The sequence below is a fragment of the Dioscorea cayenensis genome, unplaced genomic scaffold (genome assembly GCF_009730915.1).
Source record: "Dioscorea cayenensis subsp. rotundata cultivar TDr96_F1 unplaced genomic scaffold, TDr96_F1_v2_PseudoChromosome.rev07_lg8_w22 25.fasta BLBR01001060.1, whole genome shotgun sequence".
NCBI lineage: Eukaryota > Viridiplantae > Streptophyta > Magnoliopsida > Dioscoreales > Dioscoreaceae > Dioscorea > Dioscorea cayenensis.
In genome coordinates, this window is record NW_024087451.1 from 42,010 (window position 1) to 69,492 (window position 27,483).

The following is a 27,483-nucleotide window of genomic DNA, read 5'->3' on the forward strand; positions in this document are numbered from 1 at the left end:
CGTAGGGAGCGGAGCCGATCGATGGGTGAGTGGAGACACCTGAGGCATCCCCGAGTGAGTACCGGGGTCAAGAAGCGAGATATCTCGACTCCCGGAAAGTCATCGAATAAGTCGTAAAACCGCCAGCAGACAACGGACCACTTTGAGTAGCCGAGGGTGGGGCAATGGGGCCGCAGGCCGTGCCGCCATCCGAGCCCACCGGAGCTGCAGACACTCAAGACGTACTATGGCTGTGAGCATGGCAAGAATGACACTCGAATCGACTCGCCGAGGAGGTGCACTAGAAACCGTCCCCCGAGACCCGAGATGTAGGACTGGACAGAGCGCTAAGACTGTGAGACGGCATCAAAGGAGCAATGGTCGGATCGGGTTCTCGCTGGGGAGCAAAGAAGAATAGAGCGAGGAGCAGCAGTGGTGGAACCACATCTAAGGATCAAGACGAGTCTCCTCAGCAGCACATATGCCGTAGTATCACTAGCGCATTTCGAGGTGTAACCTCGTGCAGTAGCCGAGCCCCGAACGGCTCGAACTCGTGGCGAAGACGCATGAGAAACTCATAAATGCGAAGATAATCACGATCCCGAGCAATGGCAAGACATCGGGCACAGTGTCGGAGAAGGAGAGGGTGTTATCTCATCACACCGACGCCATAAATCACCGAAAGCACGGCAAAGAATCGAGATGCACGCCCTCACGCTATAGGTAGATGTGAGAGTCTCAGAGCAAGGAGTAACGCAACGCCTGACTGGAAGAAAGATAGAGTGCGCAGCAGATGATCCCAAATCGCCTTTGGTCAGAAAGATCACAAACACCAAGCGAATAGGAAGCTCACAGGATCGATGATGATAGTTATGGTACGAAAGCATCATCCTCACCCACTTGAGCAAGTCAATAGACGCGGGAAGAGGACGCACCGGTAATCAGAGACGAAGACGAGCCGTAAGAGGCGGCACTAGAAGAAATCGGAGGCGGACGGGTACCATCAACATGACCCCCAAAGATTAAGTCCGCTGAAGAAGCACACTGAAAGTGGACGCACTATGCTTTATAATTCTTGCCATTGAGTATGACGTCCGCCTTTTGCAGATAAGAAACCTGGGCAGAGGCCATGGAAAACACACCGCGGGCTGAGGGCGGCGCGGGGGCCAAGGGCAACACGGGCGCGCTGAGGGCCGAGGACGGCGCAGCGGGCGCTGGGGCGCGCCGGACGCGCTGGGCCGAGGACGGCGCAGGGATGCGCGGGACGCTGCTACGGGCCGGGACGCTGCTGGGCGGCGGGCGGCGCGACTGGGACGCTGGTGCGGGCGGCGCTGCGGCGGGCGGCGGCGGCGGGCGGCGCTGGCGAGGCGCAGGCGCTGGCGGCGGCGCGCACGGGCGCGCGCGGGCGCAGGCGGGCGGGCCGGTCGCGCGCGAGGGCGAGGCGCGCTGGCGCGCGCGCGGGCGGGCGGCGGCGGGCCGGTCGCGGCGCTGACGGCCGGGCGCGCGGCGGGCGGCTGCCGAGGGCGGGCTGCGCGATCGAGACGGCACGCCGCTGGATCGAGGACTGGGCGCTGAAAAAAATTAGGTTTAGAAAACCTCTCTGATACCATGTTAGGTGGAAAAGATTAGTCAATTTTTCATTTTTTCACAAAACCTACAATGTACAAGATATATATAGATACACAGTTATATAAATAAGGTAGCTATACAAATATAGATATACAGCTGTGTATACAGCTGCATTCCCTAACAATGGGAATGTGGGGAATGAAGAGGAGGATGAAAATGAGAACTTTATTTAGTTGGAAGGATAACGTTTTGGGAAGATAAAAAGTATGATGATGGGATGAGGAAATTACCTTCATACTCTTTATAATAAAAGAAATTATTTTTATGTAAAAATATTAAAATGGTTTTAATTTTTAATGTATTTCAAATGTGATTATTTATGTTAATAATATAATTAAATAGTTTAATTGTAAATTTATTTTTTTATTCGTAGGGAATGGTCAAGAGAGAGACATTGCACGCAGGTGAGAAAGAAGCTGTGAGATTTGAGGAGAAACCCCTATTCTATGATAATATGGGCCAAAATTGTAATCTTCTCCCAATGGAATAACCATTCCGGCCAATATTAAGCAGAATGGTATATTGGGTGGAATGGTTATTTCCTCTTTGGATGAATTGATAATCCTTTACAAATAGGAATAGATAAAGATGTCAGACAACCAAACAGATGAATATTTTTATGTAAGTAATTAACCCTCTTTTAAGGGGATTCATTGAAGCCATCCAAACCGACGGTTAATGATCAAAATTAAATAATTGCAATGCTTAAGTTAAGTGACCAAATTGAAATTTTTTATAATTTAATAACTCAATTAGAAATACTTGTGGGGTGACTAATTAGGTACTTTACCCATTTAACAAATTCATTCAAGTGATGTTCAACAAAAACAGTGCCTACCTGTAAAAAACTGATATACAATATTGGAATGCATCAAAGATATGAACAAATATTATCATGAGAGGGAGTAAATATGAGCAATATTTCTGTTTCCTTTAATCAAAATTTTATTATATTAAGTTGTCATTGTAAGGTATTTAATAAAACAATCTACTATGCGAATTGTAAGAGGAGAATTTTTTAATCAGTAAGATTTTTCTTTTTTAATAGTTTTTACAAGGTTCTATTTCTTAGTAATGGTAATGAGGCACATCATTTATCAGTCATCACCTAAAAGGGTGTGTTACAAATATAAAATTTTATATTGATATCCAAACTTGATGAGATTAAAATTTTGGTTTTAGCGGATTTCATGATATTGATTTTATGATTTATACCAAATTTATGAGATTATCTTTTGTGATTTGAGTACTTATTCTTTAACTCTGGTCATTTTTTTTTTCCTTTACAAAAAACCCATAAATAGAGACTAAAAGACATTGTATTCACTCTCAATTACTTAAAAGCATTCTCTGCTTTTCTTAGTATTGTTTTCTCTACTTCTTATCCTTTGTTGAATTAATTTATAACACTAAAAAAATTTAAAGACTTATAGCCAATAAATCTTAAAAATGAAATTGTAGGTAACCCCAAAAAAATTCTTTCCATACCAATCTTGACTTAAACTCTTAGCCCACCCAAATAAACTTAAAAATATTAAATCCATTTATATATTCAAATTTTCCTGCAATTGTGGTAATGTTATGTTGAACTAATCAACTTGATGGGAATAGGTATATAAGCAAAAGGCTTAAGTTTTTAAGGGTATATTGATAATTTGAGGAGAATATATAAAAGAATAAAATCAAATCAAACAACATAATAACATGGAAACTAAAAATCCATCATTCCATTTCAAAGACCTAAATAATTGATGTTTTGAATTAAGAAAACAATTTCTTAGAAGAACTAATATAAAAAAATCAAAGCAAGTATACCAACATTTTCAAGAGCAGCAAAATACTTTGGCAGTTATGTACAGCAGCAACTTCTGGGAGATAACAAAATATAACCCAAACAGGCACTAAAGAAATGATCAAGTTGAAGTTAATAGTGTAGCTGAGCTAAACTTAAATTACATGGATGCAAATAGCTTATAATCATCGTACAAACTAAAGTCACATAATTCAAATCTAAATCCCAAAATGAATCTTCGGTATGCACCCTGTTTAAGAGGACATCCAAAGTATTCCAAGAGCTAAATAACAGTTCTAATGACAAAAAAAGCATATTAAATGAAAGTATAAACCGAAACGACAAAAGGAAAAGCACGAGAATACTGAAAAACTAGAAAGCGCAGGAAATAAAATACCGCTCATTATACGTCCAACTTTTGGCAGTCGCCAACTACACGGAAACGCCATTAACATCCAGTTCAACAAATGGACTTAAACCTCTGGCATTTTTTCCCTGAATAGATATTTGTAGTTTATTGCTCTTAAAACACAGGATCCATGAGAGTACTTGATTCCTGTTGACCTGTGTTTTGTAGATACCCGGTCATCTCCATGGAGTACTTAACGAAATCTTGGACAGAAGGTTCACCGGCTATTTTTTCAGAAACTTGTTCATTCTCATGTGAGATCAATACACTCGACTCCTGACTTTGAGTATCTATCTTCGGCTCGACCGCTTCTGTGTCTACCTTGAAAGTCCCTGGTTCGACTTCAACTCCTTGATTGTTTGTATTGTTCTGTGCAAACTTCTTTTTAGACCATTTCCTTTTGAATTTGCCCTTTCTTGGCTTGATACTTATTGGGGTGGCCTCACTTGGTTTTTCGGGCTCCTTCATCTTTTTCTTTCCTGGAACCACCGTATATTCCGAGCCACCATTCATGTTCATCTCAGCACCTGCCAGAAGTAACATCATACTGAGCACATTAACTTCAAAAATTACTTTAAAGATCATGAAAGTAAAGGAAGTATGCACATACTCCGGATTGCAAGAAGAGCTGTTCGAGCTGCTTTAATCTCTGCTTCTTTCTTTGTTCTAGCTGCACCTCCTATATATTGAATCCCGCCAATCTCGACCGTACAAGTGAATGGAGTAGGACCAGATGGTTGTTTGCTGCATATGTAGGATGGAATTGCATAATTCATCTTTTGAGCATACTCCTGAAGAAGATTCTTGCATAATCCTGTTTCATGCTGCAAGATGATAGATCTAGCCATCAGCAAATGAAGATTGCAACTAAAGCCATTTATTTGTTTCTTTAATACTAGGAGCTAATCCACCTAACAATTTAAAGCTCATACAGATGACCAACTACATTGGCCATTGAGTGAAAGAATAAACAGTGAAAACAACTGCCTTTTAACTAGTTTAAGCAATCTCCTCGTAATTTTGTTTTCAATAGAAACTGATCTTTATTTGACATATATAGCATCAAAAGGTTCACACAACAAATGGGAATGTTAAACATATCAAGTTAGTTTGTAAGTATTAAGTAGACATATTCCTGAACCATAAAAGCCTGTTGAAGTATCAACATTTCCAGTTAGATCATAAAAATTGGTCAACCATATTTCCTGATATCTAAAAGATGTATCTTATATATTCCTAAAGGAACATCTATAATTATCCTAATTATCTCCTAGTATTCAGTTTAGATAACCCCATAGTTGAACTACCAACCCAAACAATAAGACAATCAAGGGTTAATTAATCTGAACTCAATGAGAAGAGTAAAGCATAGGAGGTCTCCATAATGGGCTAGTGCTATTGCCTAAGTAACCTAATGTCAAAAGTATGATAGTTGACAATAAGGATAAATTCAAATAAATTTACCTTAGCAGAAGCATACATTATAATAACCTAGTCAATCAGCAATGCAATTAGCTCACATATGAAATGAACTCACGAGTGTAGGGATGCATTCTGTCCTTAAGCCAGATTTATGTATCTCCATAAGTGCAATTTCTGCAGCTGACTGTTCTGCTGCTTTCCGGTTGTAAAACCCAGGTAGAGAATCATATTTGACATTGTTAACAATCACAGTAGATTGGAAGACAGGCTCATGTGAAGGACCTTCCTTCACTGTTTCATAAACAGGGTTAAGAATGCCAGCTTTCTGTGCATACTCTTGCAAACGACTTTTAAACACATAGCAATTCGACACCCCTGAAATTAAACAAAAGAGAGATGCCGCATTAAGAAGCATTTGAAACGTGAAAGCCATCAACAATGCAAGCCCAAACTAATGAAGCCCACTCTTTAGAAAGAAAGGTGTAGGAAAGGTAAGAGTACAGGAGTGAACACAGCACTCGAAAACAAATGTTAATGTAGCAACCTTAAAGGTAAATTATATATTGTGTTCTTAAAACAATAGCACTATGATGGAAAACAACTCACCGTGTCATCATATTATCATCCACTCAAAAGGACTTTGAACCAGTATCTTATATTGCTTTCTAGGATATAAAGAATTCTCATTAGGTAATGATAGTACCAAAACTCTCAATTGCTTTAAATGATTGGTTTTAACAAATATATAAACATGCATCATTCTCATGTTATCATCACACTAAGTCATAGACCCTCAACCACTTATCAGTACACCAAGCTCTCAAAACCACACCAACTTCTTAATAACACCAATCAAGGAATCAAATTTTGAGATTTTTAGATACATCATAGCATCATAATACTACCACATGAATCCAAACAATAAAAAGACACCAACTACTAATTTTACATTGGCAAATAGACCCATCCACATCCACATCCCCATACAACAATTTCTCCCACAGAATTCTGACACATCATACCACACCCTGAAGAATCCATGGAAAGCATAAAAGCAGCATCTTTTGGCGAATTTTTTATGCCATTTTCACACAAATAAACACTCTCAACCTCGCACCAAATTCTTTGCACTAAAACATGAATTCCTGATATCACTTCACACTGGCAAACAAACACTCACCCAAAATCCACAATCCAAGAATCTCACAAGCTCGCACAAGAACTCTTTACACTAAGATCAAGAAAAAAAATTAAATCTTTTGAGGCAAATCACAAAACCCTATGAATCCAAACATTCAAAAACGAAAACAAATAACAACACGATCAAAAGAAACAAAAGAAAGGGAGAACATTTCATTACCAGCAGAGGGAGATGGGGAGAAGCCGGAATCGGACTGGTGAGTGGAGTTCCGCCAGTGAGGGCCGGGAAAGGACGGCAAGGGGTCAGTGAAGTGATCGAACCTGGGCGCCGGCGGCGAGGTGTCGGGAGCGGCGGGTTGAGGGGGGGAGGGAGGGGTATCGTCGGATTCCATGGAAGGTGGTGGGAGCTTGTGGAGCGAAGGGAGGGACGACGGATCGACCTCCATCGTCGAGCAAGAAGAGCTTTTGTGTTAGGGCTTATTCAGACACAAAGTGTTGGATCTGCCTTCATTGCCTTTTTTACAAATATGCCCTTTGTATTTACATGTGGAGATATTTGTACTATTAATATACTTTGTTAAATTAAAAATAATAAAAAAAATACTACAATGTGTATATATAAAAATCTAGAGCAAAGATTATTTTGATTATATTAGATTAAAAAAAATCAAGAAACACAAAAATAATTAGAAAAAAAAAGTTTCGGCTCCGAGTATTACATCTCTATCTATTACTTTCTAATACAGGCATGGATGTTTGTCAATTGCTAGGATTTAATTGTTTTTTTTTTTGTTTGTATTTATTTGACAAAAGGTAGATCATAGAAATATATATATGCAAGACATTAAAATTATATTTAAATTATAAAAAAATTGTTACCATTGTTGTAAAAGATAAAAATAAAATAAAATAGTTTTTTTTTAAAATATAAAATTGATCCAATTATTGCATAAAATAATAAAGTTATTCTTAAATTTTTTAAAATAAAAAAAATCAAATTACCAGAAAAAAAAGTTTGTTTTGTAAAATAAGAATTTAATAAGCATAAAAAAGAAAGAACAAAGAAAAGAGTTGAATCCATACCACTAAAAGGATGTATGACACATGGCAAACATATATGCCTATATTAAAAAGTAATATCGATGGAGATGTAATGGACCGGAGCTAGATTTAAAAAAAAACAACTATTTATTAATGATTTTTTGATTTATTGGTATTAGGTACCATGTGTTGTTCGTGAGACGGATTTAAATCTTAGTTCATACAAAGCGAAAGCATAGATATATTGAGTTATTAACTTTGTAATCGTGCATAATTCTGACACTAATTTGCTCACATTTTATTTTAAAAAAACTATTTATTGAAAGACATCATTAATTTTTGAAGATTTTTTATGGGAGAAGACCCAAAATTACTAAAGGCCAAAAACAAAAGACCAAAATGAAGCCTTTAATTTTGTTAATAAAAAAATCAAAATTTATTTTATTTTATTAATAGATATCCATGTAAAATGTTAAAAGAGTAACCATATGAAGCAATCATAAAGCTTTTTATTTATAAAGAAGGTGAACAATTTTAATTTATTATAATACATGACGCTTATGATTTTGAGGTTTCAAAAAGTTTTTTGACTTTAAAATTAATAATAATGAAGGCTATAAAACTTGAAGGCTTAAAGACATTGATCTAGTGTTTATCCTTGAGCTATCCTTACTCAACATCATTTAAAATAGCTTAACGCTTATCTTTGTAGTTTCAACATCACTAGCTTTTGGTCTAATTTTTAGTATTGATAGCACTAGTTGCTACTCTAGCAAAAAAATAATATCTAAAAATTTCAAGCAACTCTAGCAAAAAAATAATATCTAAAATTTCATGAAACTCATAGTAAATGAGATCATAGGGCACATCATCAAGTTTGAGAGTTTAGATGAAGATAACCTTGGGTGTTATTAATTACTATAGAGCAAAGTGAGATCATAGGGTATATACTAAATATTGTAGACAATACTGATGATGTAATTGGCAAAAATGTAGTTCATAAAGACAAATGAGTAGAATGAAAGGGAAAGAATGGAGGTTAATTGATGGTTCTCCATTTTTGTCAAAGTGGTGATGGATGTAGCCATTAATAGAGGTACTTTTGTCAGAGTAGGATGACTAGGAGTGTTGAATAAGAATGCAGGATAAGGCCTTTAAAGCATGAGAGGATTGGGAGGAGAACAAGAACATGGTCTTTTCCAACCTTCAATAATAAGGTTAGAAATTCATGACTTCAAAAAGTTTGATAATTTTCTTTAAAATTCAATATATTCTAGGATCTATTATTACTTTCCTCTTGCAATATATTGGTACATATCTAGGAAAGATTAACAGCATAATAGTACAAGAGTTCAATGAAACATTAAAGGCACAAGAATAGTTATAGAGGAACAAACCTATTATATATAGTCCCAATGGGAGAGATTTACTTTAAAATACAGGTGAGTGTATAATTTTAGATCAAGTTTGTCAAGAGGACAAAGATGTGTTGTGAATAAACAAAAATGTAATGCATCCAGGCGAATCAAAGATCACATATAATATAAATAGTAGTATGATCATAAGGCGTACATGAACTAAGTAAACATGTAAGGCTTCAAAAACTTATTTCAAAATTATAAGTATTAAATATTAATAATATAAATCAATGATCTCTGATTTCAATAGAAAATTATTAATATATTATTCCACAATAACCAAATTGTGTAATATCCAAATGTAAAAGTTTTGACAATCTAAAAAGAGACTAGCTAGGGCTATATTTGCTGATCAGTGATCGTTGTGCTCCTTGATAAATCCTCGCACAGCTTGAAAAGCAATCTACTGAGTTCACAAATATCACAAATGTAAAATTTATTTACATCATGCCAATATAGCAATATTACAGATCATTCCACCAAAATAGAGATTTCAAGTATTTATATCAATATATATATATTATATAATGTGTATGAATAAATGGTAAGTGGAAAAATGGCAGGGCACCGATGTGTTTGTGGCAAGATTTGTTTCGCGATTGCCAAAATCATAAAACCACGCTCAAAGAATCGGTACATCTGCTTGACGAAGCCCATTTCTCGGTATGCATTGCTATGAGACCGATTAGGGACCTGCTGTATTCTATTGATGTGGGTAACAGAGACAAGAAGTGGTGGTTGCTTACTTCGAATGGGGTATTCTCGGTGAAATCTTTCTATAACTTTCTTAATGATGGGGGTTTGCATTGTCTGATTGCTAAATGGTTCTGGCGTGGTAGGTGTCATAGGAAAATCAATCTCTTCAATTGGCTAGTCTGAAAAAACAAGATTCTCACTCTTGAAAATTTTGAAAAAAGAAGATGCAATAAGTTGCTGACTGCAACTTGTGTCATGTATCATGGAGGAGTTGAATCTGTTGATAATCTTTTTCTCCACTGCCCATTCGCTAATTCTGTGTGAGAATTTTTTATTCGTTTGCTTCATTTACCTAATCCTCCGTTGTCCATGAGTTAAATTTGGGGGACTTGGCGCTCCCATGTAAGGCCGCCGTGTAGGGCAATGGGGGATTGGTGGTAAAAGCTATTGTATGGAATATTTGGCTTGCCAGAAATGATCGTATTTTCAATGTTAAAATTATGCCTGTTTGTACCATTATGTTGAAATGTAATTGCCTGATTATTTCGTGGCATTCAGTAGAGTCAGAAGGTGGCAAGGAGAAGCTTGAAGATTCTGTTTCCACTATTAGACGCAGTTTGGAGCTGCTGGGGCGGCGCTCGGAGCAGGCTAGCATTGTTGACTTGTTGGCCGAGGAGGCAAGGGACCACTTCTTTGGCTAGATCGTCTTGAATTTATGGGGATTGGGCTGGGTTCCAGCCTGGTATGCGTTTTTACCTATTGTGATAGCTCTTGTAGTTGACTTGTGTTTCGTTTTGTGCTGTATGTTTGTTAGCATGTGTCTCATCTAGTGGTTGGTTGTATTTCTTTCTTTTCAGTAATTGAAGTAGTTTATCCACTTTTTCCAAAAATCAATATATTCAAATAGATCCAAATATGCCGCATGATACAGAATAGTTTATCTAATATATATATATATATATATATATATATATATATATATATCATAAAGAAAATAGTTTGTCAAAACTATGTTTCTCAATCTTACTATAGTTAGAGTTGTTTATTTTACCTTGGTGACACTACGGTTAAAAATAAATAATACATATTTATTTTACCTCGTGGTGTCTCATGTCTAAATATAAGAATTCATTTATTTTATTTTAATGGTCCGATTTATAATATAAAAATCTTTTATTGTCCATTTGATTTATAAGTGAAAATAGCACAAATAGTATAATACAGTACAAATGGTTAAGGTACAATATTTATACTATATTATGTTTGATATATAATGGATAACGTAAAGTTTTGTGTTGTTTGTTGTTTGTTGTTTGATTCACACAAGTACATGACAAAAAATTAAAAAATTACTGTAACTTCTTTTATAACATTCAATATTTGTTTTACAATAAAAATAATTGAAAGAGTGATATTTTTAAAATTTCTCACTTTTTACTATTCATTAATAAATTATCAAATCATAATTACGCTTTTTTTAATTTTCAAAATATATTGATTAATAATTAATTACTAAAAAATTTTAAAGTGAACAATTGGATTTTCAAAAATAATTTACTATATTTATTTATTTATAAGTTAAAACAACAAATTTTAGTTTATTATTAACTAACAAAAATTATTACTCAAACCACATAGGGAAATATTTTTTTTTGACTTGGATAAATATGTCTTTTAGTTGTTACGTATATTAATAAAATTTTTGTATCATAATTTTAGGGTACAAAAATTTTATCAAGTTATGCTGACTCAGCCGGCCTATTGTGTTGCATTCCTATATTATTTGCAAATCAAATAAGGAGGAAAACATTGCATTATGCTGGACCATGTATGACTTGTTGCCAAAAAATTTAAATAATTAATTATCGAACTCGTTGCAGCTCTAAGAGGAGGTAACCATTTATGACTGCCCAATGTATATATAATATATATAAGTTGGAACTATTGCATTTTTATCCATAATTCAAGTAATCAATGTAACCTAATTAGTGGAAACCTAATACATGAATAGTAGAATCTTGCTCATTGAACTGAAGCAATGTGATCCAAAAAGTCAGAGACCTATCCTGTATTAACAGCAATATAAGCAACCTTTTTAGAAAAGCATTACAGTAACCTCCAAGCATTTTGCCAGCAATACATGCTCACCAAGCTAAAAACATGAGTTAAACTGTTAAACCATCCATTTAAATATGAAGACCAACAACATCAAATGTAGAGTTCAGACCAATTATAGTATGGTACATGCTAGTCAGACCAACATGACACCTCATCAAAAGCTTTCTTGACCTATATAAGGGCTCGTTTGGATTGGCTTTTAATAAAAGTGCTTTTTTAAAAGCATTTTTTGGAAAAAGTACTTTTAGAGTAAGTTAAGTGCTTATGTATATTTTTTTGTTTGGATGTAGTAGATTCACAAGCACTTTTTCAGTTGTGAAAATGTTTGGATGTTTATTTCAAAAGTACTTATATAGCGAGAAATTACTAAAATGCCCTTTTACTGAATTATGATAATAACTCAATAACTTAATACATTACTCACATGCCTTAGTTAACAAATAAATAATATTTGTCACTATTGTTATTTTTATAATTTAATGTATTATTATTATTATTATTATTATTATTATTATTATTATTATTATTATTATAAGGGTTATTATGATTGTTGTTGTTATGTTCTCATTATTATTATTATTATTATTATTATTATTATTATTATTATTATTATAAGGGTTATTATGATTGTTGTTGTTATTTTTTTTTGTTGTTCTCATTATTATTATTATTATTATTATTATTATTATTATTATTATTATTACATTATGATAATAAATATTCAACTAATAATTTCTACAATGGAGGAACAATATTGTTAATTACTAGTACAATAAAAATCACATTAAATAACATCGATTGCATATTTTACCATAATAACAACAACAATATTAATATGCTCTAACAACTACAACAACCAATACAACAATTAATAAACAGAATACAAATGGTTTTTTTAACACTCACAATAGCCATAACAACATTTTTACAAACATTCCAAAATCAACTTGTACCTTGATTGGAGAGTTGATTCCGAATAGTGTTTCTAACTCTAATCATTTGTTCGGTGTCTTCATTGGTTGGTTGTTGCCATGAACTTTCACCATCATCCTCAAAGCCCAATTCTCTTTCTTGGAATTGGTTAATGTCTTCAAGGCCCTCAAGAGCATCTAAATCATTGTTTCCAATTCTTCGAATATAATTATGTAGAGCAAAACATGCCCATATAATTTGAAATTGTACCTTCATTGTGTAAGTAGTCATATTTTGTAGGATCCTCCATCTCGCCTTACAAACCCCAAATGTTCTTTCAATAACACTCCTCAGACTAGAGTGATGATAGTTGAATACTTCATTAGGGGACCTAAAAGCACGAGACATCTTAAATTGTGGAATGTGATACCTTGCACTCTTATATGGGCCTAGAAACCCTTTCATGGTAGGATATCCAGAATCCACAAGGTAATATTTTCCTACAAAAAAATACAATCAAAAGATATAATTAAAAAAATATGAAAGTAGAAGTAGAAATTAAGATTTATTTTAGTTAATTACGAACCTTCTGGTGGTTGAGGAAACTTCATAACTGGATTTCGTAAAACATCAAGTAGAATACGTGTGTCGTGCGCCGATCCCTCCCAACCGATAAGTGCATATGTAAAACACATATTGAAGTCACATACAGCTAAAATATTTGTTGATGTGTACCCTTTCCTATTCATGAACGGGATTTGTTTGTCAGCGGGGACATGAATTGCCACATGTGTTCCATCAATTGCCCATGATATTTTTCCATCCTTCTTTTGTGAAGTGGGTGTGTGGCCTATTACCAGCTTGAACCTCCTCAACACATATCTTCAGTAACGATTCAGTCTTTATGTCATCCCATCTAGTTTTTGGAATAGTTTCAGATACAACTGCATTTCCATCACTTACATCTATCCCACCTGCTGCTCTTTTGGGTGCTAGTTTTGAGGCCATTTTTAAGAGAATATGATTATGAATTTGTGCCCTTATACACCACACTAGAATTCTTGACTATAAAAATGATTCCTAAAAAGAAAAACAAATAGTCATGATTTCCAAAATAACAACCATAGTAGATGCCCAAAATAACAACCATAGTTGAATGATTAAAACGTACTAATTAATTACATGGTTTAAGATATATTTTTGAATACACTGACTTGCACACCTCCAAAGAAATATAAAAAAAAATTGTGGAATAAAAGATGGTGAGTGATAAATGAGAGGATTGACATCCAAATCACCTTCAAACTTAGATTTAATTAACCAACTTTTAGCATAGGTATGACGAATAGTGACAATAATTATTTCTTCTCCCATTGCATTCATACAAAATTGTCATCATTTCATCATTTCAAAATTACAGCCTACTAATATACACTGGTATGCAAACAAAAAATATACAAACTATGTCTTATGTCTTGTATAGCAATTAAAACCCAGTCATTATCAGGTATGGGAAAATACTTGAGCATGCAAATCATGGAGATATGTATATATATAATTTGAGGTGCTTAAGTTGAGAACATAATGACAGAAAACGAGACCTTATTTATAGTACTGAACAATGACAGAAACCGATAAGTTTCTAATATATCATTAATCTCCTTCAAAATGACAATCGAAAGGTACCGGCTAGTGTAGCGGATCGAAGACATCGAGCTAAAGGTGACCGGATCGATCCCTTTGTCAAGCTTGTAACAAGCTTGCTTACAATGATCGATCATTTTGTCGAATCTACATGTTTGAAACCTTTTTAGTATCTATAGCTAATTTGACCACAATTTCACAAAGTTTGGATGGAAGGAATGAAGTTATGATTAGCTATTATATGCACAATGTCAATCAAGGACTCAATTTTTGCGAGAGAACCCAAGTATCCATCAAATAGCTTTTTATCATCTAAGTATCCAACTAAATTCTTAATGGAATAATTCATTGAGACTAACAAAATAATAACTATTTGCACCGGGATTTTTAGCCAACTCTATCATCAACTATATCAAATTACCAAAAACCATCACGACTTGACATTTATATGAATGCAAAAGAGAAGTTTGGGAATATATTGAATTCTACGAAAAAGAACATAAAAAAATATTTTCCCATACAAAATTGTCATCATTTCATCATTTCAAATCTCCATGCTCGTTCTCGAGTAAACACATCAAAAACTCAACTAGAGAGAGAGAGAGAGAGAGAGAGGAATCCATCATTTTCAACCAAGAATAGCAAATACAATAACAAAGGTACACAAGCTTTGGATGGATACCTTGGAAAACAGCCCACCAATTCGAAGATGAGATGGCGACGATCGGCATCTCGGAGAGATGGTGATGGATCTGCTGGTTTTGGAGATGGGGATGATAGAAGTTAGGGTTAGAAAAAGTCTGAATTTTTGAGATTGGTTAAGGGCATTTTAGTAATTGCACTTAACCAACTAACTTATCAAAAAGCGACTTATTTCATAAGTCGCTCTCTTGCAGCTTATAAAATAAGTTGTATTTTTGAGCTATTTTACGAACTGAGCTTATTCAAAAAAGCCCATCCAAACACTCTTTTTCTCCTCATAAGCACTTAACTTATAAAATAAGTGCTTTTGGATCAGCAATAAGCTGATCCAAACAACACCTAAGTATATAACCACTCGAGCAGCAAACAGTATTGAATTATAATTAACATATAATACCTGTATTATCAGGTTAGACGATCAATTCCCAATCAACACGGATGTCTCTAACTAACATCACATGTTGAATTTGTCAAAATATATATATATATATATATATATATATATATATATATATATATATATGAGAGACTTATCCTATATTAACAGCATATAAGCAACCTTTTTAGAGAAGTATTAACATAACCTCTAAGCATTTTGCCAACAAGATGTGCTCAATAAGCTAAAAACATTAGTTAAAGAGCATCCATTTAAGTATGAAGACTAACAACATAAAGGCAGAAAGTCCTAATATTGTATGGTACATGCTAGTTAGACCAACATGACACCTCATAAATAGCTTTTTTGACTTATATAACCATTCCAGTAACAAACAATAAAATCAAACAACAAGACATTTTATTGAAATATTCATCCCTAGCACTGCTTTAAGAGACATGTCACTTGTCATTTAACAACAGAATTGAACCATTATGATATATATCACCTCCACCACTTAAACATGTATCAAATTCCTATTCTAAGCCCTGATCAATACAACTCAGAATAAGAGCAACGGTTTTCCTCTCTAGAGAAGTGTAACAAAGTCCAATCTCAGCAAAACAAGGGAAAGAAATCTACAACTTCGAGCTGAACAAGAGACAAATAACATATTACTAATTAATAACATAATAACCCAAAACGAATAAAAAATATCAATTTTTATTTTAATAAATAAATAAATAATATCAATTTGATGTCCCACAAGGTGTTTCTCATGTTAAGAATGTATTACCATGTATATTTACTATGTTACTAGTTGGCCTCTTAACATAGCGGCATATAGATCAATTGAGTTAAAAAATTTCAGAAATTTTATTTCTCTTTTGAAATAATGGTTACAAGAAGCAATAAAAACTCTAAAAAAATGCAAAACAATTAATCCTAAAATTAAGGAATAAAATAAATATATAAATAAAATAAAATGCTATAAAAACAAAAATCTTTGACAACTTAAATCAACTACGAAAAGTGATCAAAATCATTTATAAACTAGAGACCCAATTAATAGTAATAGGAGTAGAAAGAATGAATCCATTACACAATAAAAATGGGCATTTGTTTAGAATCTACCATGTAAGATTATATAATTAATTTCTGCAATAGTCACTTCAAAAAACAATAATTGACAGGATTGTTTGAACAAGAGTAAAACAATCAATTACTAAGAGTACTCTATTTTTTTGTAAGGTTGTCGGGACTCGGATCGACCCAACCTGGCTCAACCGGAAAATTAAAACCCAGCCGTATGTGGCCCTAGTTATACTCCCATTAAATCGGGTATGAAAAAACCCGGTGTTAATCCGGTTATCCGAGCGTTTCAATCAGGAACCGGTTGACCCGGCCGAGTCAATCAGGTCACAATGTTTAAATTTTTTTACAATATTTAATAATTTATTATTATTTTCTCATTAAAAACCACAAAATCATTTAAATTTAATTATTTGGGTACATAACCCAAAAAAAAAAGATAGCACCGTTTGTAGATGCCAACAATGCTCCAAATTAATTTAAAACCCATAACTTATAGAAAACGGATGAAAAAAAAACATTGGAATCAAATTATGCTATTGAGTTTTAAGTGTGTTAAGCAATGATTTATATAAAAAACACAAGAAATGAAGGGTAAACATTTAATTTTAATTAAATTAATTTAATTAAAATATGGTAAAGTCATTTAAAATTTATCCACCAAACTAATCTTTAAAAAAGTTCTCTTTTTTAGTCACATGAGTACATCAATCAATGGCTCAATCACGTTGGGTGCAGGCTAACAAAAAAGAAAAAGGTTTTGCAATTAAAATGCTTAAATCCCTTTTCTAAGCCATTATAAATCAACTCACGCTAGCTAGTACTCCAACCCTACCATCCAAATCATTTAATTATTAACATTTATTCGTAAAATAGATTAAATTCTTATTAATAAGAATACTTAAAAAAAAACGAATTCATGTGAATACATGTGTCTACTAAACAACGGTGAGATTCTTTAATAAATCTAAAATATATCACATCTTAACCTAATCGGAGTCCATGATGATCAAGGAGTCAAATTAAAAAATGAACTATATATAGTCTACCATATCTAATGAACACTTGACTAGGTTTGAGATTCCATATAAATTATATCATATTAATGATTTTGATGAAGACCATCTTCTCATAAAAATCATCTTCTTTTGAAAATAACAAAATTTAAAACAAAGAAAAGAAAAGGTTTGGTGAATGAAAGAGATGGGATTCATCAACCACATAACCTAATATATATATATATATATATATATACATCTTTATTTTGGTGACCACTGAAACTCATGTGCATTTATCCCTTCTCTTGCATGTTTAGCAAAAAGAATACCAACTTCTCCACAAGGAACCCCACTTCCTAAAACAGGTTTTTACTCACCACCCACTAAAAAACGGCCAAGTTATTTATATTTTTTGATTTATTTAAAAATTAATTATCTCAATTTTTTTTTTATAAAAGTAGAAAAACCACGAATTCAAACTCTCAATCAAGTATTAATTCTTTTATTATAAAGATAATTATCTCAGAATTAATATTTTAATTTAAGTTAAATAACTTTTATTATATAAAATCTTTATAATTGTGATACATTAATAATATTTTATATTTTTAATAAACAACTTCTAGTTGATGCATTAAAAATCATCAAAATATATTTAAGACTCGACGATATATGTTAAAACAAATATTTAATATAAACAAAGACCTAAAGAGAGGTGATTTAAATTTAAGTCAAAACATATAATTTTGGTAAAATCAAAGAAAGGGCAAGCAAATTTAATTTGGTATTTTTTCAAAAGAGTGGTAAGTAAATAATAATAATAATAATAATAATAATAATAATAATAATAATAATAATAATTATACCTCTTCCTAAACTTACTCTGAACTGTCCCTTCTCAAAAAGTTCAGAGAGTTAAAAAGAGCATTCATTCCCTGCTTTGAAATTATCCAATGTTCTTCCTTCATTGTATGTTTCTGATCAGATCACTTGGAAACATATACCCATCTTTCCTTTTTCTTTCTCCCTTTTAAACCCCTCTTCTTCTCCTTCTTCTTCATCTTTTCAACCATTACTCAAACATGTTTCAACACTCCATGTCCATGCTCAAGAAGAAGAGAAACCAACCTGGAAACCCAGGTATATATGATCTCTACATGCAAACATGTTGTCTTTTGATTCATTGATCATTTCAGTTGATGGAATATATATATATATATTTATATATGTTTGAAGATCCAGATGCTGAAGTAGTAGCAATGTCACCAAAGAGCTTGATGGCAACAAACAGATTTGTATGTGAAATATGCAACAAAGGTTTCCAAAGGGACCAGAACTTGCAGCTTCACAGAAGAGGTCACAACCTGCCATGGAAGCTCAGACAGAAGAGCAACAAGGAAGTGATGAAGAAAAAGGTTTATGTTTGTCCTGAATCAACTTGTGTGCACCATCACCCTTCAAGAGCTCTTGGTGATCTCACTGGAATCAAGAAACACTACTGCAGAAAACATGGTGAGAAGAAGTGGAAGTGTGACCGGTGTTCTAAGAGATATGCTGTTCTTTCTGATTGGAAAGCTCATCTCAAGACTTGTGGAACCAAAGAGTACACTTGTGATTGTGGAACTCTGTTCTCCAGGTGATGATTATTTATTTATTTATTTATTTTTGGTTAATTTTGTTGAAATTTATGGTGTTAAAGATGTGCAGGTGAGTTGCATATACATATAATATATATACATATATGTGACTTGTCTGAAGATAGAAAATGAATACATTTAAAGAGATATGTCAGGTGAAATCATTCATATCTGGAAAAAGAAATAAATTCGTGCTGCCATTTCAGCAAATTCAGGGAAAATATTTAACATTTTGAAACATATATATAATAAAGTGATAGGTTCATTACAGAAGGAAGGGACAAAATTGTATGATGACATAAACATATCAGAAATTTATACATCTCTCATGATAGGATATATATAAATATGTATTTCTGCTGAATTTTATTGAAATATTTCAAAGATTTCATGATTTTGTTTAGAAATGTTTTATTTCTTAAACTCCAAAACAAAATAGAAAAATATATTTCTGCATCGATCGATCACTAGCTAGTTCAAACATTTCAGACATTTATATTATCATCATTTTGTTCATAATTTTCAGCAGAAATTATAAAAAATAATTAGATGAAAATATATGATCTTACTTTTGAACTGCATGATGAAAACATGAAACCCTAATTTTGTTTTTGTGATAAATGCATGCATATGCATGCATGCAGGAAGGACAGCTTCCTCACTCACAGAGCTTTCTGTGATGCACTGGCACAAGAGAGTGCAACACTGATCTCCATGAAACTACCTCATGAGCTTCCTCAACCTTCTCTTCACCATGAACTCCACTCTTTGAACCCTAACCCTAAACCTAACCCTAGTCTCTCGGCCATGGCTTTGCTGCAAAAGGCAACTGCCATGCGTTCTTTCCCTTTAAATGGTTGTGATTTGACCACGTGGAGAAACGAGGACCGTCCGACCAGGGACTTCATTGGCGCCGTCGATGTTAGAGTTGGTAATGCTGCGGCGGTGGCAGCGCCGGCGCCGGCGCCGGTGGAGGATAATGTAGAGCAGCCTGTGAGCGTGGCCGTGGATCCGGTGACTCGCGGTGAGCATACGCGGTGGTTCACCGCGAGTCACCCGAAGAGAATTGGGTGACTATTAATAATATATAGATGTATGTATGTATGTCCTTTTTTCGTTATGGTCCTCATTGTGTGTGAAAATTTGGTTTGAGTATGAGAATATATAGAACTAGTTTATTTTGAGTGATGGATTAATGTTTTTCTTCTATGTAGAGATGGCAATTTGTACCCTACCCGACGGGAGATACTCGATGCCAGTGCTCGGTCAAAGAGGTGATTACCCTCTTTGAGTCAAATGCACGGGATGACTGCAAAGATGGTACAGTTAGTTTTTGGAGTGCAGGGTCGGGGTAAGGGTATGCCCCTACCCCTACCTGCACTTTACCCTTACCCTCACCTGTTGAAGAGTGCAGGTGAAAACCCTGCACTGCACTCTTACCCTTTTCATATATATATATATATATATATATATATATAATTTTTTTATTAAACTAAACATTTACTCAATATCTATTTTTCATGGTGATTAATTTGAAAATAATACTTCAAATTTTTCTCTTAATATATTATTTTTAAATTTTTATTTAATTTCTATATTTATATTTGATAATATTATCAAAATTGAATTTTTAGATATATATTAAAAATCATAATTAAATTTAAAAAAATAAACAAATATAAAAAAATAATGTTATAATAATTTATTCTATAAATTATAAAAACATCCCGAAAAAAATAAGATACTAATAAAAAAATCAATTGGATATAACTTATGAGAATTACTTATAATATTTTTTATATTCAAAATCTTACTAGATATTTATAAAAATTTGAAGCTATATAAAAATATAAATAGTAGATATATAAAAAAATTTAAAAACAAAAACCAAGATAGTTAAACATGAATAAAAACAAAAAGGTAGAGTTACCATTGAGTTCTAAATAAATGTCATTTTTATGTGATTATATAATTTAAGATAAACAAATATATATCAACTTGTAATTTTGAATTTATGGACATGTGTTTAAAGATTGTAATATAATGTATAATTAATTTATTTTTATTATTATTTAAATTTAATTCGATAATTTGAACAATGGGTAACAACGGGTAAGCGGGTACCCTGCGGGTATACCCGTACCCTGCGGGTAAGGGTAAGGGTATGATTTTTTTTACCCGCAGAGAGTGCGGGTAAGGGTACGGGTATGGGGTAGGGGTTACGGGTACGGGTAAGGGTTTTGGCATACCCTACCCATACCCTACCCGTTGCCATCCCTACTTCTATGAAATTTAATTATTTAAATTAAATATTAAATATTTAATTTTGAAAATTTATAAATATTAAAATATTTTGCCACATTCATCCAAAGAAAAAGGGATTACATTTCACAAAAGTAAATAGATAAAAAACAGACACAGCTACAAGAAGAAGTACAACATCTAAGAGAAAAAGACAACATAACTAACATAAAAATAAATAACAAAGACAGAAACAAACTTGGTGAATCTTAAAGAGACATGTGCTCTCTGCTGAGTTGGTAAAAAATCAAATCAATTAGATTAATTGTCTTTCTTTTTACTCATTTATTTATATCGAAGGTAATGCATGTCATATTTATTAGATATGTGTTTGATTTTCATGAATAGACAATGGATTTTTTTAATTAAAAATAAAGGGATATGTAATTTGACTTGATGAAGAAAATTTTATTTTATTTTTTTTAAATTATATGTAATATCCAATGAAATACGTTATAAAAGTTTTTTTTTTTATAAAAGAGTAAAGATTTTATTTTAATCAAATTTTAAACACCAGAATTTGTTCGAAGAGGGACAAATATTAATTTAAATCGTGGGTGAAGTAATTCCTGAAAAGTGGAGTGATATAGGTAATTTCATTAATTTTCAAGGGTGGCAAATAAGAACCTCGATAATTTATCATGAGTTGGTGGAGATTCTCTCTACATGTATATATTTATATTTTGACAAAAGCGATAAACGCTAGCTATTGAAGAGATAGACTGGTATGAAGGTACATAAATTGCGTGACTTAATGATTTTTAGAGATTTATCATATGCGATAGACTAACCAGCGAGATAATAAAGGTATGTCATTTGTGCTCAAGATGATGTATCAGAGACCACAACTCGACAATGGTAAATTTTTTTGTTATGCAACTTTGAAAAGTGGATAATATGATTTATCTCACAGGGAACACACAATGGGACCTAATATATATACGGGACTCAGTATACATTAAATGAATAGTTTTCTATTGTATTGGACCCATAGTGAATAGTGCGTGAACAATACTAAATGAGTTAAGTTTCAATCCCTTACATTTTTTTTTGATGAGTTATTACTATATTACTGGTGGTTTCTTTGTAAACTCTATTTATAAATAGTGCATAGACTCTATTTATAAATAATACGTATTTTGTGGTGAATTATCACAATAAATAATGCTTAGACTCTATGTAGGTGGTATATCAATAATCAACATTATCACATAGGAGTAAATAGATAAAAATACATTGATTATATATATATATATATATATTTATCTTTGTACTTTAATATATTATAATTTGATTTTTTTTTGGAAATTTAAAATGTCTGATAAAGTCCAACATTTTTTTTATTTTTATTTACTTTCCCTCGATAGAAATAGACTAAAGATTATAAGCTCAAAATATGCATGATTAAATTCAAATTTTTAAACTCAAATTTTTAAAAAGGATTATTATTATTATTATTATTATTTATTTATTTTTTTTAAAAATTATTATGTCTCGACATGTTCTTAGCACGTGACAACCGTCGTGATGTCCACGAGTAGGTGGCATGTATATACATCCATCTTTTAAAAACCGCAAGATTTAGTGGTACCTTTGCTCGTTAACACTTCAAAAGATGGACAAAAGTTATTTAAAAAATAATTAAAAAAAATTGAGGATGAGTAACACAGTTACATTCACTCAATGAGGAGTTAAAAAAAAAAAATATTTCGAACTCAAGGAGATTCCTATAGTAGTTACAATAAATATAAGCTCAAATATAAACATTAGTAGATTAGATTTCAGTATATATGCACTAATAGGAGAATAGATATTCCAAGTACAAGAATAGTGACAAAAATAAATGTATAAAACTCAATAAATAGCTCTTGAATACACATTATAGTGATAAAAAATCAATGATATAATATTTTCAAAAAAATAATTTAACCTAGGGTTGGATTTTTGAAATACAAATTATGGGCCTACCAAAGTACCTTTCGAATTGGCCATAGCCGTGGCTTAGTTTGGGGGTCTACCAAAGCTACATTTTACATTTTACTCCTTTTTTTTTTTTTTTAAATATTACCTGCTTTGGTGTTGGCCTGAGTTTACCAATGTGGTGAAGTATAGTGGCTTAGAATTAAGGAGTGTCTCTCCTATCTATTAGAGTTTCTTATGCCACCCTAAATAGAAATAACATACCCCTGATCATCCACGCCATCTCTCAATAGGTTGATCAGTGGGTAGAACCCTCTATTGTAGTACGTTAAGCCCTCGGTTCACCACCATCACCATAAAATGGAATCTCAAAATCAAAATAAAATGAGTCACGTTGTCGGCATAAGAGTAATTTTATCTTTATAATATCAATAATCATTTAATGGTGTAATTATCTCATTTGTTTCCTATTTAGGTGTTGTTAATATTTTTAAATTGATAACAAATCCCATAGATAAGGTAATTTGTTATATTAGCCATATTTAGAATAATTATACAGAAAGGAGAGTATAAAATTCAAACTAATTACAAGGCAATACAACAAGTTAAGAAACATGTTAGGTGATGCGAATTTCAACAATCCACTCACGTTTAATAGCGATGCAAAAGTAAGATTGTAAAAAAGATATAAATAAAAGAATGAGTGAGTGAAAGAAGGAAGAAAATGGCTTGCATCAAGGGAAAAAGGAGAGCTTAATTATAAAGGAATATTTTGCAGCTTAGGTGATGTTCAAAACATGATTATAACTAAAGAAATCTTCAAGGAAACGGGCGTGCATGGAATATATATATATATATTTCAAAAGACCCAGAAGACTTGAGAATGGGTTGTCATGCACCTTGGTTTGAAGATTTTACAGTAAGGGAATATATATATATATATATATATATACATATTAGCTAAAACTAATAACATAACTCATCTACACCACAGCAGGAACTCATGACAGCAGCTATTACCAAGAATTTTTTTTTTAACTTAACTACTAGGATTGTGTTACGATGTATTGGGATAGGGATTTCGTAAACTTATCCCGAGGCAAGGAGGGTTATAAAAGAAGATGGGTTGCTTGGAGAAGGGGGAGGGGATGGATGAATCGAAGTGAGGCCTGGTTCTGGGAAGAAGCTGAGCTTCGGTGAGCTCTGCTGGCGACCGGACAGGAGGGCAGTAAGCCCATTTATTGTTTTCTTTCTATTTCTTGCATCTTAGAGTTTGATCTATCGATCTGTGACTCTTTTGATCTCATTTGGCGAGCTGTGAATGTTTGGAGTTCTTTTACTGCTAAACAGTGATGGATGATGATTGATCTGGTGATATGTGGTTAATTTCTGGTTGAATGAATGCTATTTGGAGTTCTTTTGAAGTGATTTCTCTGATTTAGTTTAGATTGTGGAAGAATAGTTGAATCATTGATAGTTTAGCTACTGATATAGCATTACAAGTCATCGATCTATCAATCTTGGTGAAATCCTCATTGTGATTCATAACATTTGGTGCTTTCGTTCTATACTCACTCTATGGATGAAATCGATAGCATTCTTGCTGATATCTCCAATAAATTGAATCGCATTATATCACGCCTAGTTCAACAGCAGTGCCCTGTATCAACTTCTTGTGAACAAAAGCTGTGTATTCCACATCAAAGGAGAATGGTGAAAGTCAATATTCCCTTTTTGACGGAACAAATGCCTTACAGTGGGTATTTAAGGCTGAACAATTCTTTGAATATTTTGCAATCTCAGATCCATATCGATTAAAAATTGCAGCAATAAATATGGATGGACCGGTGCTACCTTGGTTTTAGAAGCTTCAGAAGTTTGGTACTCTTTCTTCTTGGTCAATTTTAGCCAAAGCCATCACATCAACCTATGGATCTTTAGAAATGCTTCATCTAGACAAAGGCATGCATCATTCGTACGATACACCTCAATTATTTGCAGAAATACCTGAGAAATGTGATAGACTAGATTTTCTTTATCACATTAGTCCAATGTCTACCTTGGAATTTGTTGTTGATGGGCAATCTGTTGTTCCTAATTTTGTTGTTCCAACTAGTAGTATTATGGCAACTCCTTCTCACAATAGTTCATTTTCCTATGGCTCTAATGATGATGTTGTACAAAGCGGTGGCACTTCTACTACTGGGCAGTGTCGTCCTTATACATATATTCTTTCTATGTTTGACCAAGTAATTGATATCACAATGGCCATCTTGATCAAGAGTTTGCACATCATCGTCACTCCGGTTTTTGTGAGGAAGATGCAAACAGGTGATAACCTTCATCTTACTAGGCCCTTTAATCATAATGCACTTGAAGTTGAAGGGGATAAGCTTGATCTAACAATTTTATCTGGGAAAACATATGATGGTGGAGGTTTGAAGGACACCAACGGCTGTTGTGTTGAAGAATATTTCAATGAAGGAGCTTTACATCCCATTGTCTTTTTGAATGCTCGAGATGTACACTGTCAGCTTGAACAATGGCAATTGCTCTTGCAAAATGTATTTGAGCATGGTACGACAGGAACCATGTGCATATTCCTATATGGGGTTGTGTTTTTGGATGGCTCCATTGTTGCCCAGCTAGTTATTGGTGATGTTCAGATGATAAATACATACTTGTCTTTGAGGCAAAAACATGCTATCACAAACCACTCTAATGGAAATTCTTCTGTTGATGTGATTCATGACAACTCCTTGCAGAGTTTCAAGGGTAATGAAAAGCTCTTTCTTCTTTGAAAAGATTTCGTTAATGTTCCTCATTAACATGAGAAACACTGCTGAAAGTTACCTCAACACCAACATCAAGAATGTTGTGGTTATTGTTCCTGCCTACCTTTTTGACTCACGACACCAGACTTCAAATAATGCTAGTGTCATTGGTAAACTTCATGTCCTGAGACTTAGCAGTGCATCAACGATTACAGTTATTGCTTATAGTCTCGCCAAGAAGGCCAACATCTTCGGTAAGAAGAATGTCCTTATTTTCGATCCTGGGGGTGGTCCAATTGATGACTACATGGTGGATCTCTATAGGAGTTTTATTGATGCGGCAAAAGCAACTTCAGATGTTTTTTTTGAAGCATACAGGCCTGCAGCTATATACTTCCCTAACTCACTTGCATTGATTTCTAGAACTGAGCAACTACTCAAGACTCTTGAAAATCATGATTCTCTATCATATATGCAGAATATGGACAACCCTTATAGCATATTGATACAAATCACTCACCTTTTAACCAATGGATGGATGTGTCTTCCTCACGACGAATTTCGATGATATCTCTCCCTATTGTGGCCTCAACTCCTTTTAACGAAAAGAACTTGTTTTTGCCGATCTGTTCATTCAATGCATCCCCGATGCTTGTCGGCATTCTCGAACAAGTGTATCGAACACATGTTGCATTGTTTTGGACTAGTATGATGAACCATCAATACCATACTTTTCTTGTGGTATTTGGAATCACCAAAGCACTGATGGATCGGTATGGTTGGTGTAATGAGTTGCTTGAATCCCACCGAATGCTTGTTGTGATGGATCGGCGAAATGCAATTTATTCGAACATTTTGTTTGTGGGATATGCCTATGCCGGTTTTATTATGATAACGGTGCCTTTGAGTGATGATGATGGAATTTATCTTGTTCAGAGCTACAATTCTCAATGGTGATGGAAATGAAAAATATGCAAGACTTACTCTTTCTTGATGCCATTCGAAATCTTGGCTCGGCATTCTATTACAATTGGTTGGCAACAAGAATTATATCTTGATGTTATACCTTGGAGACTCGATTCTCTATACACCGTCGTTGTGGCTGGCCAAGAGGACTTTCTCTTGTTCTCCTCTTGTTTCCATTCTTCTATGCCACCGCTTATGGCCACCGGCCATTCTCGACTCCTTTGCGATTCATCACTATGCCACAGTGACATTAATATGCACTTCCATGCATTTTATACTATGATGGGTTGGACACAACAGGCATTGCCACCAATTAAGACTCTGACAACCACTAAGGAGATATTCAGGAGCAAACCTACTTGTCTAAATGAATTCTTTGATATAATGGTGACCATCCTTGCAGCTTTCACACATAGAGTGGATGATATTCTCCTTGCTCATTCCTTCAAGGTATTGATTGTCAATGGCCAGTCCTTACAAGTGGGAGGTTTGATTGACCAGCTTACAATGAAGGTAT

The 27,483-nt window shown here is 33.7% G+C and overlaps 4 protein-coding genes across 5 annotated transcripts; 2 read left to right on the forward strand and 2 right to left on the reverse strand.

Annotated features, from left to right (window-relative positions):
* Positions 1-888: 888 nt before the first annotated feature.
* On the reverse strand, positions 889-3,849 carry LOC120255548 (formin-like protein 5). Its single transcript, XM_039263360.1, has 7 exons — positions 3,798-3,849; positions 3,599-3,696; positions 3,450-3,509; positions 2,399-2,446; positions 2,100-2,172; positions 1,096-1,550; positions 889-1,023 (listed from the first exon to the last, which is right to left on the reverse strand). The coding sequence occupies exons 1-7, from the start codon at positions 3,847-3,849 to the stop codon at positions 889-891; spliced, it is 921 nt and encodes a 306-aa protein (XP_039119294.1).
* LOC120255553 (double-stranded RNA-binding protein 8-like) lies at positions 3,495-6,836 on the reverse strand. Its single transcript, XM_039263365.1, has 4 exons — positions 6,592-6,836; positions 5,347-5,606; positions 4,420-4,633; positions 3,495-4,336 (listed from the first exon to the last, which is right to left on the reverse strand). Exons 1-4 carry the CDS (start codon positions 6,815-6,817, stop codon positions 3,924-3,926), a joined length of 1,113 nt encoding a protein of 370 aa, XP_039119299.1. The 5' UTR covers positions 6,818-6,836; the 3' UTR covers positions 3,495-3,923.
* An 11,500-nt stretch (positions 6,837-18,336) lies between these two features.
* Positions 18,337-20,208, forward strand: LOC120255552 (protein indeterminate-domain 12-like). Of its 2 annotated transcripts, none has more exons than XM_039263363.1 (3): positions 18,337-18,508; positions 18,605-19,004; positions 19,650-20,208. In XM_039263363.1, the coding sequence occupies exons 1-3, from the start codon at positions 18,451-18,453 to the stop codon at positions 20,077-20,079; spliced, it is 888 nt and encodes a 295-aa protein (XP_039119297.1). In that variant the 5' UTR covers positions 18,337-18,450; the 3' UTR covers positions 20,080-20,208. The 2 variants fall into 2 exon arrangements, with proteins under 2 accessions (XP_039119297.1, XP_039119298.1); XM_039263364.1 differs by having other exon boundaries at positions 18,611-19,004.
* Positions 20,209-26,040: 5,832 nt separating this feature from the next.
* LOC120255549 (heat shock 70 kDa protein 3-like) lies at positions 26,041-26,568 on the forward strand. Its single transcript, XM_039263361.1, has one exon. It carries the CDS (start codon positions 26,041-26,043, stop codon positions 26,566-26,568), a length of 528 nt encoding a protein of 175 aa, XP_039119295.1.
* Positions 26,569-27,483: the final 915 nt, after the last annotated feature.

Coding starts and splice junctions, on each gene's coding strand:
- LOC120255548 (XM_039263360.1), bottom strand. CDS start 3,849: ATGGCGTTTCCGTGTAGTTGGCGACTGCCAAAAGTTGGACGTATAATG. Junction 2,447..3,449: donor TGCTGTACATAACTGCCAAA/GTATTTTGCTGC, acceptor AGTTTTTTACAG/GTAGGCACTGTTTTTGTTGA. Junction 2,173..2,398: donor TGAATGAATTTGTTAAATGG/GTAAAGTACCTA, acceptor CTATTTGTAAAG/GATTATCAATTCATCCAAAG.
- LOC120255553 (XM_039263365.1), bottom strand. CDS start 6,817: ATGGAGGTCGATCCGTCGTCCCTCCCTTCGCTCCACAAGCTCCCACCA. Junction 5,607..6,591: donor CTCCCCATCTCCCTCTGCTG/GTAATGAAATGT, acceptor GTTTAATTTCAG/GGGTGTCGAATTGCTATGTG. Junction 4,634..5,346: donor CAGAATGCATCCCTACACTC/GTGAGTTCATTT, acceptor ATCATCTTGCAG/CATGAAACAGGATTATGCAA.
- LOC120255552 (XM_039263363.1), top strand. CDS start 18,451: ATGTTTCAACACTCCATGTCCATGCTCAAGAAGAAGAGAAACCAACCT. Junction 18,509..18,604: donor AAACCAACCTGGAAACCCAG/GTATATATGATC, acceptor ATATGTTTGAAG/ATCCAGATGCTGAAGTAGTA. Junction 19,005..19,649: donor TGTGGAACTCTGTTCTCCAG/GTGATGATTATT, acceptor GCATGCATGCAG/GAAGGACAGCTTCCTCACTC.
- LOC120255549 (XM_039263361.1), top strand. CDS start 26,041: ATGTTCCTCATTAACATGAGAAACACTGCTGAAAGTTACCTCAACACC.